The following is an 18689-nucleotide window of genomic DNA, read 5'->3' as shown; positions in this document are numbered from 1 at the left end:
TACATTGAGACTCAGACAACTGAACCAGTGGAACATTTTAGTTCATTCAAAGACTGTTAATGTAATGTGAGATGATGTGGCACCTGAGCACAGACATTTCAATTCTACAGTGTTGCACGTGCAGCCCCAGAAGCCGGTGTGTGGCATCTGCTGTCTGAAAAACTCAGATATTCAGTCACATTTCCACAAGATGAATATTCTACTCATCCCTTGAAAAGCTGTGCGCCACAACGCGCCCAAGTTAATGTCAGTCGAGATATGTTAATTCCCGCTGCAGCCATTTAGAGACACACAGCCTGCTGTCTTCACAGTGTGACTCCAAATCCCTCCATCCCCGTCTCGCTTTCATCCTCACCTGTCAGCAGATGAGAGCGCCGCACACCTGCGCTAACCCGCGTCGGAGTGTGTGTTTTTTGAGCGTGTTTGCGTGCGGCCACCGAGGAGCTTGCTGTGCAAGCACATTCGCAGCCAGCATTTTTTGACAAGCCTAATGAATCTCCGGAGAACTGCTACTTGCCAACTCGCTCTTGTTCCGTCTTGTCTTCATTGTTCTCTTTACTGTGTTTATGCCTTCTTGTTTTCTACCCCCCTCCTCGTGCTGTTTGTCTGTCGAAACCGACGCCGTCGTGGGCTTTTCTCCTCCATCAGCTGTCACGTTCCCGTCGTCTGTTCCGGGTAACGTGCCCATGATCTCCCAGAGAAGTAAATGGTCCGAGAGAGGCCTTGCCTTTGATGAATTTCTCCTCGCAACACAGCTGAATATCGCCCAGATGTCTGGAGCATGTTGGAGGGAACCTTCTTAGAGGAAACTTTAATTATACCAACCCATGCTATATTAGTCATGGCTCGGCTCAGCTTGTCTATCCAGAATCCATTACCTATGCCTGAGGAGGCCTTGTTAGTTCACAATTGATTGCTAATTACACAACATTATGATACATCGGCCTCATCTTTCCGTAATCACAGTAATTAGGGAAATAATGTCTACATGAGGTCTACATGGGCAGGGAGGCAGAAGAACCACGACTGTGCAGAACAAAAGATGCAAATTGGGTCGCGCCGAGATTCGGCTTCAACGTCCTTCCAGATGCACCAGTGGCTTTCGCACACACAGACACATGCTCGCATGTCAGTTGGAAAGTTGTGACTGCACCGCTGATCTGTTGCCTCACATGAACCGAGGGGGAGCGTGCGCACGGAGCACAGAGCATGAGTAATGAAACTCTTCACACTCATTTGGCTTTTTGCACTTCAAATGAGATTGGCACCGCTCGGCGTCTAAAACACAACCATTAGATCTATAATGACTCCGCAGCCGACTCCCCGTGGACTGAACACACACACACACACACACACACACACACACACACATAAAAACCCTCCCAACCCCCCCAAAATAGTCTATGTATTATGCATTCCACCCATCTGCCACTCTGTGAGCACTTTATCCCAAGGGGAAGACGGGGGAGGGAAGGGGGGAGGCGGAGAGGAGAAGGAGGCACTCACAGCTGGATGTAGGGGAAGAGAGGGGAAGGCGAGGCTTCTCTCCTTCTCTCACTCCCCCCTCCTCCGTCTGTATATCTGTCAGGCTGTGGGGCTGCTGGAATGTGAGGGGCTCACCTGTGTTTGGGACTTCCTCCTCACAGACAGGTATGAGCATATGAGCCAGAAGTATGAGTGATTTACAGATGTCCACCCCACCAAACGCACACACACACACACTCATACACGGCGAGTGTGTGTCTGTGCATTTACATGGGGCTTTTTATTCCTCTATAAATCCGAATAAAGATTTATTCCACTCTAAAATGACCATGTAAATGCCTGAAAACTTTATTCAGGATTGAGTTTCAATCCGAATAGACCGGCGGGTTTATTCTCCTTTGGAGGCGGAATTATGTGCTGATTAGGTGTGACTTCATTCTCGTCGTTCTGCGCATGCGCCGTCGTGTTGATGCAATTTTCCAAGATGGCGTTCCGGGTTTCGACTCATATGAAGACGATTTATTTAACGGCAGTTTTAGAATAATTGAAGCGAGTGGATCGACGGGTGCTTAACAACGTGGACATTTTCAAAGCTATAGCGTCAAAGTTAATCGAGAAAGAAAGACGAGAAAAACATTGTTTACTTCCGGGAGACATCAGTACATCATGGCTGCCCCGTGTCCAATCAGAACGCTTCACAGACCCCGGCATGGGAGAGGACTTAATTCTTTATTTTCCCCATGTAAACACGACGTTCATGAATATAATTCTGAATGACTTAATTCAGAATTAACCAATTCCGAATTAAAAACACCATGTGACCACACTGCGTGTGTGTGTGTGCGCGTATGTGTGCTGACAGAGAGAGGTTTGTGTTTGTGTCTGGACGACGTGCACGGCCCAGCAGGAGATGTAAACTGACCATCTGTAACCACGAGACTGAAAATATTTGACAGGGTTTCGCCTTGTGCACGTGTGCATGTGTGTGCGTGTCGGACGGCTGTGATCAAAGCAGGGGATTGATACACGTTGACACACAGATGCATCGGCTTGAAGTTTCTGGAAGCATTGAAAATCGAGCGCAAAAAAACCCTTTTTTTTTTTTTTATCCACGCCGAAAAAATGATTTACGGAAGAATCACAGCTCCTCTGCTTGATGTTTGCCGGCCAGCTGTTTGACAAAACAAGTTTACCGCGGAGTGAGCTGGGGGCAAGAAGGGAGAGTTTTAATAGCGCGTCTTTGTCTCGCAGCTGCCAAACATTCACCCTGACCCAAACCAAACTGCAACCCCATGATCCTCATCTGCCCCGCGACATCCTTCAGCTGTTTCCTTCGTACTGCTCCGTGTGTGTGTGAATGCATGTGTGTTTGCTCGGAGAAAAACAGAGACTTCATTGTCACTGTGCGGCCCGACGCAGCTGTGAGCTCTTCAGATGTTTTCACACAAAGGATGAAATGATAGAGAGGACAGGGGTGATCATAACGCTGCATAAAACATATGCTGTGCAGTTTCAAAAAAAATATCTTGTCTCTGTATGTAATGTCTATTTAAAAGATAGAAGTGAAATAAGCACCAGCACCAGTTTAAAAAAAAAAAGGCTGTGACATAGTATTTTTGTTTTTCTTCCGTACCAGTCAATCAGTGCACATCAATGAGACGGAGCCCGGAGCTGGGCGTGTAAGGAGAGAAGGATCGATGTGATAATCTCTCTCTCCGGCCTGCACTGAGGGAGTCTTCGCCCACTGATCTGAGTTCTCTGATGACGCGACATTTCTCTTCAGCATTTTAAGAGATAAACTGAGCCCAACTGATAAGAGCTCCTCCTGTTCCAAGCTGACACTTTCTGCATTGATGGCGGCTGAAACCAACCTCCCTTTTCTCCTCGTCGCAGAGGGAAGTTCTGTGCAGGAACAGGTTGGTCTGATAAGGCCAACTCAGGTAAAATGCCACATGAGTTGGGCTGGCGGAGGTAAGCGGCTATCAAACGGCCTATTAAAGGATTCAGTTTCCACTCGCATTACTCCGGGCTTTGATACCTGGATTTTATCTGTTGTGTTATCGCCTCAAATCAGGAATACAGACACACACCTGCAGGCTCCTGTTGCCTTTACCTCATATCTCTGAGGCAGGTGTGTGGGATTTTTGTGTGAGCGCTGTGCTCGCTGGCACAGACAATGATCTGAGCAGGAATGAATGTCATGTACTGTTTCTTAAGTGCTATATGATTTTATTCTTGTCTATTCATGTATCATCTGTCATCTTGAGAGGTGTGATACATCTGTTCTGCCCTCTTATCAATTAATCTAAGCTCATAATTGACACCGATCTGCTGTTTTTCCAAAACATACACATGTATTTTAATGGCTGCTCTTCAGCTAATTGCATAATGCTGTTTCCAAAAAGGTTTAGAGAAAAAATTAATGTATCCTCACTGAGGGAAGATGAATGGAAAATCTGAGCGTAAACTTGAATGTTTATCCACGTCATTGTTTTCAACAATGCAAAACTCTCAACACTCTCCTGCTCTGCCACACACTCACTCACACACACACCCAGGTGTGTTGTTGGGCTTTGTGAGCTGTTGAATGACAGCCAGTCTGGAGCTGGGGTGTGGTGAGAGGGAGGTGGAGAGAGGCAGAAGTGGAGACGGGAGGCAGAGGTGTGGAGGTGAAGACAAGTTGGACATTCAGAAACAGACTGTCTTTGTGCCTGAGGCCAGTGTGTATGTGTTAACAGGCAAAGCAGCTTGTGGGTGTGTGTGTGTGTGTGTGTGTGTGTATGTGTGTGTGTGTGTGTCCTCTCTGGTCTCAGCTGTGGTGTAATTGATTAGACGAATTAGTGCAAAATATAGAATTAATCTCCATGAACAGGGTCGTGTGTTATCTCGGTGTTTCAGTGTATATGGGCAGATGTGTGATTAGAACGAAATATGAAATTAGTCCTGATTAATAGCGTCGTGCTCACACATGTAATTGAATTAGACAATCTGCATTCTGTCTGTGAGCATGAATGAAATGTTCACCTGGAGTGCATCGTCTTCTGGAGAGGCTGACATCCACACGGAGACTATTTCTGGCACATCACTGCTTGTGGAGCTTCAGTCTCAAGATGTTATTTTAAGGATGTACAGCTGGAGAGGAAAATGATTTTAACCCTGTATCTTCTGCTGGATGTTCAACCAAGTCTCATCAGATAACATACAATAAAACCAAGAAGGAAATTTACATTTATAGATGGAAAAACTATCATTATGTGTGTAATAGTTACAATGATGTCTATAAAACCTAAGTCAAACAAATTTGAAGATATTTTATCTCATACATTTTTACTATAGCAGACAGCAGTGCATGGGGTTTTTTATTATGTATGCCCATGTTTTTTCTGTTGTCTGTTCACTTGTGACTTCAACACTTTTGGAACTTTTAGAAACCTAATCAAGAAATGTGACTGTCCTTTTGAACAGCTATAAGTTCTTATTTATTCATTTGTTTTAGGTCATGACACTTTATTTTAAAATGTACACGTTAAAATCAGTTTCACTGATCATATAAGTATCAATGCGACAGTGGGGCAATAGCAACAGATATTGGGAGTAGAGGTGGCAAATTTTCAACTTGTAAAAACATCTCGGTGCTTTCATTGTTTATAATCAGCGGAGTTTCAGGTAGATTTAGTTTAGACTAAGACTTTAAGTAATAAAGCATGGATTTGCAGGACTGTGCTATTCTGACACTGAAGCAGGATTTGCCCTCAATGCTGTGCGAGCACCGTGTATGACAGCTGTCCATCATGACAGCTGTAAAATCAGCTAAATAAACAAAGTTCATTTGCCAGTTTACGGTTTCCATTTATTCAGAAAAGCAAGTAAATCCAGCCTTGAAACACCGTCCATGTAAACTGTTACTGTTAGATTTAAGCCTTCAAAATATATGGCCACAATAGAAAGACGTTTTAATGCCTAAATTGCGTATTTGTTTGATTGTATTTTGAAAGTCTTCATCAGAAATGTAATTGGATTACTTGACAAGTCAAAAAAGTAAGTTAGCTGGTGGAGTTTCATGTTGCCACATCCCTTACTTACACACCGCTCTGATATTTATTAATCTGACCTGCACTGGAATGTAAAACTGGACTGCACACCTGATCTAAAATGTCTGTACTCTATAAAATATGGAGACATTTACCTTGTTCTGTGCTGGGAGCTTCATTTCATTGACCGCTTTTTAGTTAGAGATCAAGCAATCCCACCTTTGTCAGGTTACACATTAAAACGTAACCCGGTATCAAGCAGCATCAACTGCATTACAGGAGTCAAGATGAAGTTCTTTAAAACTCCACTCATTGGCAGTACTTACACCAGTTAATAAAGCTCAGCTGTTGCTCCTGAGACCGCTCGCTGCTCACTAACTCCCTCTGCTTCCCACAGGAGCAGCTCTCATGCCTTCTCTACACTTTGTGTGTTTAGCTTTCCCAGGAATGCAAATTCACTAACTTAAGTGTGCTCATGCACACATATGCAACAAGATTGACAGCGGATTCTGCAATATTTCCACCCTCGTGGATACACACACACACACACACACACACACACACACACACACACACACACACTCGCAGACTTCCTCACTGGTGAGGTCAGAAGCTCTTGGCACAAACAGGAAGCTCATATAATCCAATATCACAGCCTGTTTGAGTTGTACACATCATCTCCTGTGGCCACACTTACTGTGAGGACTTCATGAGTTTTGCAGAGACCGCGTGTGTTTATTTTACTGACACCGTCATCATGGAACAAACGGCTATGGCCGACTGGTTCGCCGTGATATGAGCGCATGAGTCACGTCGAAGTGAAACTGCCTCAGCTTTGACTCACTGCACATAAAATATCAGGCACGGCGGTGCTTTAGTTACTGCATAGCAGCCACAGTTACGGAGTTATTTACTTACTCGATAACACGTGCGTGTGCACGCATGCACACACACACATGCATTCACAGCTGTGTGCAAACAAGCTTTGTCAGAATGTGGAGGGGAGAGAAGGACCACAGCAAACAGCCCTGCACATACAAATAAATACAAAAAAAAACACATTTTGCAGTCATGCATTTGGAGTGAAAACTCATCTCAAACTTTGGATGCTTCGGTGCCAACTCTGAAAACCTGTCCAGCTTCACAACCTGGATCTGAAAGTGTAAGTTTGGCTGAGGCTCAGATTCTTTGCAACGCAATTTTTCAGCTGTATTTCCCTGCCAGAAGGTGGGTGTGCAGTTATTCAGTTATGAACTGCAGCTGTAAGTGGAGGGGACAGTCGTGACAAAAACAGAATATGCTGTTTTGTATTGGGCGTCTGTCACTATCTCAGGGGGTTGGGGGTTGGGGGGGGTTGGGGGAGGGGGGGGGGGGAATTCACGTTCTCTACCAGTGCATTTTCGGTAGTTTCGTTCCTTTGACTTCACGGATTTCCAGGAGCTTCACTGCAAACTTTTCACAGTTTTTTTGGATTGCTGTGTCTGTGCTGCTTCATGCTGGCCCTTTCACAGGTCGACTCGTGCTGTGAGAAAAGTAACCCGCACAAATCCAGAGGTCAAGACAGAGAGAGCCTGCAAAATAATGAGACAACCTGAAAAAAGAAAAGGCTCCCAAAGTGAACTGGGACTCAACCCAGTCACACTATGAAATGAGAACACTTGCTACTAGTATCCGGTTCATGCAAACTCCACACAGTGTCAATCCATCAATATTCTCACTGTTTGAAACACGCTGACCATTACACCGCCTTGCAGCTTTACATGTCCATGAAAAATGATTTCTTTTTCTTTTTTCCATCACACCCAATCCAAACATAAACCTGCTGTGTTAAACTTCTCCCAACGTAAAACATGATTTTATTGTTTCTGTGTCCGTATTCTTCTTTATTTCCTAGAGCAAACAGGTTTGTGACAGGTTATGTCATGCTGTTTGGAAAGCACGATTTATCTCGGACTGAATTTCATTACCACAGCTGCTACAGACTGCAAAAGTAATTTGTCCCCAACTTTCTTCTCAGGAAGATGAATATGTTTTTGTGCTGTTTGGGTGAACGGATTCATCTTAATGTTGCACTATAAACAGTTTGCATAAGGCAAAAGGAGAATATGGTACATTTTTCTATTATAGAAAGAAGAAATAATGCAAATGAATAATAATAGAGATTTGTCTTTGCTTCCAAATACAATGGCAACACCACGGTCTTCTCTTTAGTATAAACAGCGATTTAATGGAATCACACCAACGTTTTACAACTTGTATCACTTTTAGTGTTGCTCTCTCTCTCTCTCTCTCTCTCTCTCTCTCTCCCTCTCCCTCTCTCTCTCTCTCCCGGTAGGCGGGTTTTCCGCCAGCAGGGTTTGGTTGATTTCCTATTGATTTGTCGGAGGGGCAGAGGAGGAGGTGGAGAAAGTGAAAGAGGAGGAGTGGCGGAGGAGAAGCCCCGGCCTGGCGAGGGAGGGAGGGATGTGATTGTGCGTGTTTGGGACGACAGAGAGGAGCGCGAGCACAATCAAGGCAAAAGTCCGACAGCGGGGAGAGCGCGCTCCCAAATCACGTGGGGCTGTGGATTTATTCAGAGAAAAAGTAAAAGTGCCGTCAAAGTGACTTTTTTTTGCTCCTAGATTTTGTTTTTCCTCTTTCCTTTCTCTCTCTTTTTCTGCCTTTCCACCCCCCTCCGCCCTGCATTCCGCGGAGCAGCTGTGTTTTAATGCCCCTGCGCACCCGAGAGGCAGAGGAAGGAGAGAAGAGTGAGGAAGAAGAAGAAGAAGAAGTAGTGAGGAGGCCTGGACACCACCCCTCCTCGCCCTCTGGAGGTCCGTCCACTCTCCCCTCCTGGCCCTGCATGGACGGGGATGGGGAGAGCCGGATGCTGTTGCAGCGGGGCTGAGCGCCTCGCCTCCGCGTCTCCGGTGCGCCGCTTCCGGCCGCTGCTCCTGCTGATCATCGCTCTCTGCTCCGGTGCTCACATAGGTAAAAAGAACTCACTGCTGTGACTCGTGCCGTCTCCCAACACCACCAACCTGTCATTTCACCCACTTTTGGAATCAATTTCTCAGCACTTGCGTGCGCTCTTTTGCACTTGGTGGTTCACCTCGGTTGCTTTGATTAGTTTCCAGGCGCTTGTAATGGTCGCGGGGCTGATCCTGATCCTCGTCCGGATCCTGGTGCCGGGCCCAGTGCTGCCTGACAATGGCTCTCTCTAAAGCGGCAGTGCAGCAGTCTGAGCACGGATCGAGTTTCTCCTCCTCTCTCCTGGGCCGTCATTCTCCCGTCTGCGCCTTAATGGCTCATGGAGGAGGGGAAGAGAGCAGAGGAGAAGGCTACTGCCTCTCCTCCTGCGCACAAACAGCACGTTTATTCAGTGCAACGTACAGGAAAGTACAATCTGCTCTTCTTATCAGGAAGTTGAACAGTGTATATTTGTCCAAACCTTCAGTTGAGCACAGTTTATGTTGATTTAAAGCAGAATAACAAAATCAATGGGCCACAACATGCCATCAGATAAAATGCTGATAAATATGTAACGGGAAACAATTAGGAATTAAAGTAAATAAATGCTTCCTTGTGGATGTTTATCATTTGACATTTACCATCAGAAAGCCCTGTGCTTTGTCCTACAACAATTGTTTGACTGAAAAAGAGGAAAAGAAAAACAAAGAAAGGCTGTTAACCTTCCTAGTAATAGAAATAGCAGCCAACTGCTGTTCTTTATAGATGCTGATCAACACTGCAAGCTCGTGATGCTTTCAGTGAAAGTAAAGTGATCTAGATTCTTTTCTTCTGCAGTCTGGCCGTGTGTGTGTGTTTCTGTGTGTGTGCAGGGGGTCAGCAGCTATAACAGCAGCTGTCTGTTGAGCAGTCACACCTCCAGTAATTAGTTTAACAGGGCTCAGGCAGCGGGACAAAACCGCCTCTGCATACAATTTGGTGTTAACGGAGAGACCCGCTTCACACTGAACATCCTCCTGGCACCTACCGTGTGTGCGTCACCTGGAAAGAATGTATATTATTCAGGCTGTTGTGCCAAACACAATGTTTTGTTTGTTAAAAGTTGTGCGTGTTTGAGGCGTTTCAGGTGCATTTCATTGTGGCTCCTGCTGCCAGCTCCATGTGGCTGTTTTTGGCAGGAAGGCAAGCGTGTCTGAATTGTTGAGTATTGTTCGCAGCGTCTGGCGAGCCAGAGAGGGAGAGTGAGTGGATGCTGTTGTGAGCTCCTGTAAAGCTTTGTATCTCTAAGCTTGGGAGGCTGTTTGTGTGATCTGAACTGTGCATGTGAGAGAGTGCACACAACAGTGTGATCAATAAGCACTTCGCAGGCCATTCCCTCAGCTAGGAGATGATCCCAGTAGATCCTTTTTACTGATCTCCAGAGATCAAAGAAGTTGGGGGGGGCGGCCGGATCGGGAGACAAAGAATCGCTAAAGCAAGGGCTGCGAGATTGAGCCGGGGGTCCTTTGACCTCTGTCTGATGGGAGAGACGGTGCCTCAGGACGGCGAGGAGGCTGGCCAGGGAAATCAGGCTGAGACGACTAACGGCTGAACGCTGGAGCACGCTGACGGAGGCCAGTGATTCAGGCTGTAAAGAAAATCTGACAACAGATGGGGTTTAGGACAAAAGATGAGATCAAACCCAGGAGATGATGAAGTCAGTTGTGAGTGGAGAAAAAAAAAAAAGCTTAATACAGGACTTGGAAGCGCTGGTTGTGACTCTTTTACTGTGTCTAATAGAGACTTTCCTCAGCGGATGATACAAACCCATCTCTATACACAGTAGTAGCTCACGTTGGGAGTTCTTTATTCTCTTCTTAACAGTATTTTAAAGTCAATTCAGTATCCGTCGCCGAAGCTCGACTTAGTGGAAATTGCTTATTTATATGCATAGATTGGATTTTCTTTTTTTAAGTACACCTATGAATACTTTAGAAAGAGGCTTAAGAAGATAACTTCACGAACGGGAGATCATGGGAAGCCTTGTAGAACAAAAATAAGAAACACAAGCTTTAATTCTAAACATAATAATATCCAGAGAATCAGTAATCGTATGAAAATCCCCATTTTGCCTAATTTATTCAGGCAGGCACTAGTGTGAAGTCAACTGAAGAAAAACACAAGAGGAGCTGGTGTAATGTTCTCCAGCAGTCACTACGGTTTCAAGCTTTGAACTCGAGTCTTTTCTTTTTAAAGTTTTGCTTTTTTATTTCACGTCACTTCTCTGGTAAAATGTTCCAGAAAAAGTTATTTTTGTGTGTTTTTGTTCGTTTCTTTTTGGCCAGCTCTTGATTCTAATACCGTCTGAAAGAGAATAAAGTCACTCTGATTAGATTGGGAGCCGTATTGAGGCAGAGCTGGCCAAATCGAAGGGAAGGAGGAGGTTGTTGGTGTGCGTATCAAAGACACAATGTGTCCTCAGTACTCAGACAGTCTGTGCAGCAGTGGCTGGTATGGCAGGCTGTGTGTGTGTACGTGTGTGTGTACATGTCAGTATTTAACAGACAGGAGAGAGATTCTGAATCGTGGTGTGAGTGGGGGTTTGTACCCTTGCACCCTGATTTTTTTTTTAAAAATCAGAGCAGTACTGCCCCCAAATGGTGGCAACCAGCTCCTTCCTTCACCCCCAAAAAAGCAAATAAGTCTACAAAGAAAAGCTGGAATGTGCTTTTATACTTGAGTGTGGTAATTATTCAGTCGCAGCTTGTTAGCTGGTCGCTTTACAGTGAATGAATCTGTTGATTTCAGTAGAAATCCATGCAGCTTTTGCTGATACTTGGCCATTAAGAGATCATACCACATATGAAGATCACTGACTGTGTGTGTTTAACAGAAGCACAACCAGCATTCTTTCTAAGAAAGTGTGTGTGTGTGTGTGTGTGTGTGTGTGTGTGTGTGTGTGTGTGTGTGTGTGATTGTGTGTGTCTGTGTGTGTGTGTGGCTGCCCATACACTGCAGAGCCTCTCTGTTTCTGGCCTAATCTAATAGAAGCACGCTGTGACTGATGCATTAGGTCTGGTCTCTAATCTCGCTTCTCTCTCTCTCTCTCTCTCTCTTTCTCTCTGGTGATCTATGATATAAAAGGCTGGTTTGACCCCAGTTGCATTCAGAAATTCACAATGAGATCGACCACAAGACATTTTTAAACCACAAAATCTGCCCCTGATGGGCGTACAATCACCGCTGTGTAATCAGTCTATTTTTTTTTGCAATTCCAAGCTACATTTTTAATCATGTGTGTCCTTTGCAAAAGAAAAAAAAGCTGCACAAGTTCATAAATAACAAACCTAATCAACACCAGTCTGACCTTTGTGTATCAGCAGTTGCACCATAACACGCTCCACGTAGTTAGGGTGATACAATTTTATTTGAATTCATTATTGTGTCATGCACAAACAATGTATCCAGATCAAGAAGAGGAAAACACAGCCAGACTAGCAACATAAATTACAGCTGATACTTAACAAACAGGCCACTCTTGAGGCTTTTTCTCTGGCTTTAGCCGTCTATTTGTTTTATGGCTGTAGAAAAAGTCCAATATGTAATTTGTTTTGCATTTTTTCTCCATATAACTTCAAAATCTAGCATCTCTTAAATATTTCAGTATCATTTGGGTGGGTTTGACGGTCCTGAATAGCTCATGTCAAGAATGTGTGCGACTGTTGGCTGTGAGAGGCCCTGTGGGCTCGCACAATGAGTCGATGAGAGTAGCTGGCCTTTCTGTTTTGCTTATGGTAGTTTTTCAGTTTTTTGAAAATATGCATTTCCTTTTTTTGTTATTAAATTTTCAGTGTTTTTCAGAAGTAACAAACAGTCCAGGATGCAATTGTATCCTCTGAAGTGTTAAATTGATACAGTTTGTAATCTGATATTATCAGGCCACAAAAGGTTCACTTGTTTATTGAAAAAGTAATCATATTTGGTAACTTTATCATTGTTTTTTGAAATCAACAAATCTACCCAATTGAAACTTTTTAATAGGAAAAAAACCAAAAGATTCTTGAGAAATAGTGGCGCTATGTTTGATCCAGTTCTCTGAACACATGAAGCTAAGTTTTTTTTAGTTTTCTGAAGTATTTCCAGTGTGTCCGGGTTTGGAAGCAAGCACTGTGATCACACTGCAGTACTTCATGGTGTGTTGACATGGACGACAGGAAAGCATTTAATCGAAGTACTGCATGTTCCATTTGGAGGATATTCACATCCATAGACTGAGTGATATGTCTGCTTTGGTCTATTTTCTACTTTCATATTGAAATTACATTATTGATAAATGCCATATGACATTTTTCAGACTGAATTGAATAAGTAAAAGAAAACAAACTCATGTCTTGAAATATTTATTTTCCTTGTGTACAAATGGTCTGCGAGGAACCAATATGGATAAATATAAAAAGAACTTCACCTGACTCAAACAATTCCCAGAGCCAGTTTCCCTCTTGCATTGTTGTAAACTGTCAAAAGTTATGAGCTGTGGGCAGGATTACTGTTGTCCAGTGGTCATCTAAAGGGTTTTCAGATGTTTGTATGCACAGCACACCTGCATTGTCTGAATTCTCTTGTCAATAATACATCTCTGCTGTGTGCTCCTTGGCCACGCAGACGCTGTTATCTCACTGGAGGGAAAAGCGCGTTTCATATATTTTTCTCTGGCCGCTCTTTGGTTTATTACACTTGAGTTTTATTACACTCACACAGGAGCGGTGCCGATTGATCAAGAATTTCAATCAGCAGCTGATTCTCTTTCTGGTTTTATAAGGTCAGGGTGTAACAGGCGTCTTCTGTTGTGCGTTCAAGATCAAAGCCTTCTCAACACTGTAACAGTGATAAGATCCCCCTCTCCAGCTTCTTCTGGTTCATTCTTCAGATATCCTACATCCATAGCTGGTTTTCACACACTTTTATGTTCACAATTGTGTTGCAGCTTTCTGAGCATCATGTCTTCTCTCCAGGTCAGTGCCAGGTGGCCACCCCGCAGTGTCGGATCCAGAAGTGCACCACTGACTTCGTCTCCCTGACGTCCCACCTGACCCCGGCCGTGGATGGCTTCCACACCGAGTTTTGCAAAGCTTTGCGCGCGTACTCCGCCTGCACCCAGAGGACCGCCAAGTCTTGCCGGGGAAACCTGGTGTTCCACTCGGCCGTGCTGGGAATCTCGGACCTGATGAGTCAGAGGAACTGCTCCAGGGACGGGCCCACCTCCTCCACGCACCCGGAGGTCCAGCTCGAGCCCTGCAACTACCACAGCCGCACCCAGCACGCCCACGCGCACGCTCACGGGCACTCGCACGCGCACTCCCACGGTCACGGCCACCCTCGGCCGGCGTACCTGTTCTGCGGGCTCTTTGGGGACCCGCACCTGAGGACGTTTAAGGACAGTTTCCAGACGTGTAAGGTGGAGGGGGCGTGGCCTCTCATTGATAATGACTATCTGTCAGTGCAGGTCACTAATGTTCCAGTGGTCCCTGGCTCCAGCGCGACGGCAACCAATAAGGTGAGAACAGTTAAAGGGGGAAACAAAGAAATGGGCTTTGAGGTCTAGTACGCTGCTATTAAGGCTGTAAGAGCCTCCTAAGTGAGAGCAGCTGGTGTAATCTGGTTTGTTTCTGTGTGTGTGTGTGTGTGTGTGTTTCTATAAGGACCTCTAAGTTGCTTTTCTGTGCCTCAGAGAGAAAATCTTATCAATGCACGGCTGGAAAACACCCTTGCTCTTCCTGCTCTGCCTTATTCTCTCTCTCTCTCTCTCTTACTGTGAGTCTCTCACGCCCAGGTGTGAGACAAGCAGCCTCAATCTTGTGACCGTCTCTTGTGACTGAAGCAGTGTTGGAAACTTGACTTGGCCATTGGCTGCGTGGAGCCTGACCTCTAATAACATGGAATGAGATGTGTGAAAGGACCCACTGTTTACTTACGTGTGTGTTTGTGAGCACATGTGTGGGTGTGCTTGTCGTAAGTTCAGAAGTGGCACTCCTTACAGCACCGTGTGTGTGTGTTAAAGGTCCCCGCACAACAGAAAGACACTCACAGATACACACGTCTGTACGCAACACCGACTGGACAAGGAGCCACACAAGGTGATCTTTGTGGCGTTAAAGAAGCAATGTTGATGTTTCCCCCAGTGATCTGCCCTCTCTAGCTTGGTCGATAGCTTTAATTATTAAAGCACATACACACACCCATGCACACACTTAGTCATGCACATGCAGGCAGAAACACCCACACACACATTAAGCAAATACTGGGGTTGCTACACGGCGGAGCATAAGGTTTGACCTTGTGTCAGAGGTGGGGCAAGTTATTAGTCACGATTATTAGGGACACACACACAGCCTCTCTCACACAGACACAAACACACACGCACACAAACATATACATACGCGCACACATTAACAGCCCTGCGGCCTTAATGGCCTGCCAGGCCTCATTCCTCACGGCTGTCATGTGAACAAAGCAGCCATTCACCGGAACTGTGATGCTAGTGCTAACCGTAATGCTCACACCACACCCTGCATCCACCACAGCTTCCAGTCACCACTGCAACCCTGTGTGAGTGTGTGTGTGTGTGAGTGTGTGTTCATGTGTCAGCATGTTTGCATAGCTGTGTCAAATTACAACTTGTTAAAAAGTCATTAAGTAATTTCTCGTGTCATGTGATGAGCCAATGACCTGTTTTATGGACGTATGTGAATATTTGTGTGCAACCAAAGAAATAAGTTTTTTTTTTTTTTTTTTTTGTGGAAAACCTGTTTGAATAAACAAACATTAACTCTACATGAAATCAGCAATTAAGTTCCGTACATAAACTATTCAGTTTTTGGATACAATTGAATTTTTCTTCCTCTGCCAGTCGTTTTCAAAATGAGCTGCTTAATATTCCAGCCTTTAGAATTTTCATAAAAGATAATTTTAACGTTTATAGATTATCCTACAGCTTTGTTGATCAGCAAGCTAACAGAAGAGTAAAGACATTAAAACTCTCATAACAGAAAAGTCACAAATGTTATTCAAACTTGTATTTGTAGCTACTGAGCTGAAGAGTTTGCAGCCTGTTCCTTTATTGCCGGCGTTGCTCTGTGAACTCTTTGTCTTTACACCACTGATAAAAACTCTGTTAGTCATTAGCTGCTACAAAGGTAAAGCTGCATATCATAAATGCATAATGAGGCCGTTAAACCCAAGTGATAAACCCCAGACAGAAGCGTAACTGTCTTCTCTGTTTTTATAGGTCACCATCATCTTCAAGCCTTACGAGGGCTGCACGGACCAGAGGGTCTACCAGGCCGTCTCCGACAGCCTCCCTGCCGCCTTTGATGATGGAACCGTGAGCAGCGGAGACCCCATCCACGCCTCTGCGGGCGCCGACGGCACGACGGGGAAGGTGCGGGCCCTGTGGATCTCGGAGCGTAGCCCGGGGCGCCACGTGGAGCTGCACGCCGGCTACATCGGCGTGACCGTGATCGTCCGTCAGCTGGGCCGCTACCTGACCCTGGCGGTGCGGATCCCGGAGGAGCTGGCCCAGGCCTACGACGCCACCCAGGACCTGCAGCTCTGCCTGAACGGGTGTCCCAGCGGGGAGCGCATCGACCGGGCGGGCCACCTGCCCCTGCCCCCCTCCCCTCCGGCGCTCGGCCTGCAGCTGCAGCAGCTGCGCCGGCCCGGCTACTCCTCACAGACGCAGGCGTCCCCCTATGCCGCCGCCGCCGCGCAGGTTTTTGGTCGGGAGGGCGCGGAGGAGCGCTGCAGGGACCAGCTGGAGGTCCATGACATTTACTTTCACTCCTGTGTGTTTGATCTCCTGACCACCGGAGACGCTAACTTCACCGTGGCGGCGTACAGCGCGCAGAAAGACATGGAGAGCCTTCATCCTCACCGGGACAGATGGAGGATCTACCCTCGTGGCTCCGCCGCCTCCACCCTACACTCTGATACTCGGCCCATCAGACAGCTCGCTCTCATCCTGCTGTGTGCTTTGAGGGCTGCTTTTATGTGAGAGCGGGACTTCTTGTGAATGTCTGTGCACTAGAAAGACAGTTTTGAGAGCTGCTTTTTTTTTTTCTTTCCCCCCCTTTCTGCTGAGCACTGAGGGCTGGTCCGTACTGCAGAACACAGCAGGCTGGACAGACCTGCGTCTCCCCTGGAGGAACCGGCCCTCTGCAGGTGAAGAAACAAAGCAGATGAGACGACCTTCACTTTTCCTTCATCTTTAGATAGAGCGCAACCGACAATGACACAAATGCTTCTGTGCGGGTGAATCAAGTGTAAATAGTTCATTTTGTCTTCAGTGCACAGTGTAATGATGTAGACTTTGTTTTTGTGCCATTTGATGTGATTTTTTTTATTACCTCAGACAGAGGATGTTTGTTTTAACAAAAGCACTTTATTTTTTTTTTCTCTGAAATCCACATCAGTGTTTTCTCCTCTCACTTGCTGTCATCCACAGAAATCTGCAAAGATTTCAGCTTTAGGGATCAATAATTTGGTTTCCCAATCCTTTACAGTGAATAAAATGCTGGGAGCTACCATTTGTCATTCTTCCTGTAGCTGATTTGAGTCAGCGACTCAGTTTGAGTTAATGTGAGCAGTTCTGTTGAATGTATTGTGAATATTGTCACAGCAGATGCCATCAGTCTGGTTTTGTTACGATATGAATTTGTTGCTTTCTCTCAGTCCTGATTTCAACCGTGTACATGGGTTTGTGCGGGTGCTGCAGTGTTTTTTATTAGCCGGTGACATGTTTGAATGTGTGTTTTTTTTTTTTTGTTTTTTTTTATTTCATCTGACTCCAATTGGAGGTATTCACACCTCTTTGCCAATTCTCCGCTGTGACTATTCTGGCTCATGTTTTCTAGTGTGTTGTTATTAGTGTCTGGGTAGCTTTGGATGGTATCATTTGAGCCAAAGACTGTTTTTATGTACAAATGAAATGACAAGTCAATGCCAAACCAGCACCATTTCCCTTCTCAGAGTTTCTGAAAAGGTTTGAAACTTGCTACTGTATACTTTTTTTTTTATTATTTCTCTGCCAGAATTTACAAGCTGCTCCTGTCACATGTAGAATACTGGAAACAAAAACTGCGAATATCTAGAAATAACTTCACTACACTGTGTGCTGGGATTTGCGCTTCAGCATCATGTTGTGGGGCTTTCATACCCATTGAAATTTCAACCCCGAAGCCTGTTTTTAAAATCTTAACATTCGGTATAATTCTACTCGATTAGTTTCGATCTGTGACCTCGATCTCAGTTTCTGGCTTTTTGATCCTTTCATCATGTGTGAGTGTCCGTTTGGTGAAGAGTGACTGGTCGATGTTGAAATACTTAACTTATTTATGAACGTAGTGTCCTGTAGAGGAAGTTAAGCTCCATATTCTTGCTGTTGGATAATAATTTAATAAAAAAATGTCAGATGTGATTGTACTGCCACCTAGTGGTGCTATGTTGCTACGTCCGTGTGTTACTCAAGGCGTTTCAAAAAAACAAAGAAAAAAATGAGGAAGCAAACTTTGTGTCAGTGTTTTATTTAAAAAAACAAAACAAAACAAAAAACAATAAAGCTTAAACGGTTAAAGCTCGCTCCTTGTTCCTTAATTTCACCTTCTTCATATTTACAATTAAAATAAAAGTCATATGAAGGATTCCAACTTTAGAGAAATTCCTGAATGACACTGTACACACATGCCTTCACACTAGAGCAGACACACTCATATTTAGGAGCATTAAACCATCTGTCTGAGGTTAGCAGTCGATCAGATACCGGGTTTGGCCCCACAAACACGAGTTCCTCCTAACTGTCACTGTCGGCAACACCTGTGTGATGCTGGGCTGAAAAAGGCGCCACTTCAGATCTGCAGAGTTCCGGAGCGCGGTGTGTATCCGGGCAGTTTCGTGTTTATTTGAAAGTCTCCCCATGAACCGATATGTAAGACATAAAGGCAGGAAGGGACTCATCATCTCTGAGAGCAGAAATCCTTCAGTCAGGAAAAGATTCCTCAGGTCTGGAGTTTCTTTTCAGGGTCATTCTGTGCTTCAGAATCAAGCTCCTTGTCTGAAAATGCAAATACAGAAATGATACGAATGATGCAAAAAGGATTTTTCCCTGCTTAACGCAGTGGGAGGAATTCAAACTCTTACCATTTAATAACAAGACAAATGGTCATCACAGTGTTGAAGATGAGCGTCTTGATG

General features: G+C 45.0%; 1 protein-coding gene across 1 annotated transcript; it reads left to right on the top strand.

The window, feature by feature from the left end:
• Positions 1-7976: 7976 nt before the first annotated feature.
• rgmb (repulsive guidance molecule BMP co-receptor b) lies at positions 7977-18021 on the top strand. Its single transcript, XM_030103995.1, has 3 exons — positions 7977-8486; positions 13457-13998; positions 15730-18021. Exons 1-3 carry the CDS (start codon positions 8369-8371, stop codon positions 16492-16494), a joined length of 1425 nt encoding a protein of 474 aa, XP_029959855.1. The 5' UTR covers positions 7977-8368; the 3' UTR covers positions 16495-18021.
• Positions 18022-18689: the final 668 nt, after the last annotated feature.

The sequence above is a fragment of the Salarias fasciatus genome, chromosome 12 (genome assembly GCF_902148845.1).
Source record: "Salarias fasciatus chromosome 12, fSalaFa1.1, whole genome shotgun sequence".
NCBI lineage: Eukaryota > Metazoa > Chordata > Actinopteri > Blenniiformes > Blenniidae > Salarias > Salarias fasciatus.
The sequence above is the reverse complement of the archived record's forward strand: the minus strand, read 5'-3'. Positions and strand labels throughout refer to the sequence as shown.

Coding starts and splice junctions, on each gene's coding strand:
- rgmb (XM_030103995.1), top strand. CDS start 8,369: ATGGGGAGAGCCGGATGCTGTTGCAGCGGGGCTGAGCGCCTCGCCTCC. Junction 8,487..13,456: donor CTGCTCCGGTGCTCACATAG/GTAAAAAGAACT, acceptor TCTTCTCTCCAG/GTCAGTGCCAGGTGGCCACC. Junction 13,999..15,729: donor GCGCGACGGCAACCAATAAG/GTGAGAACAGTT, acceptor CTGTTTTTATAG/GTCACCATCATCTTCAAGCC.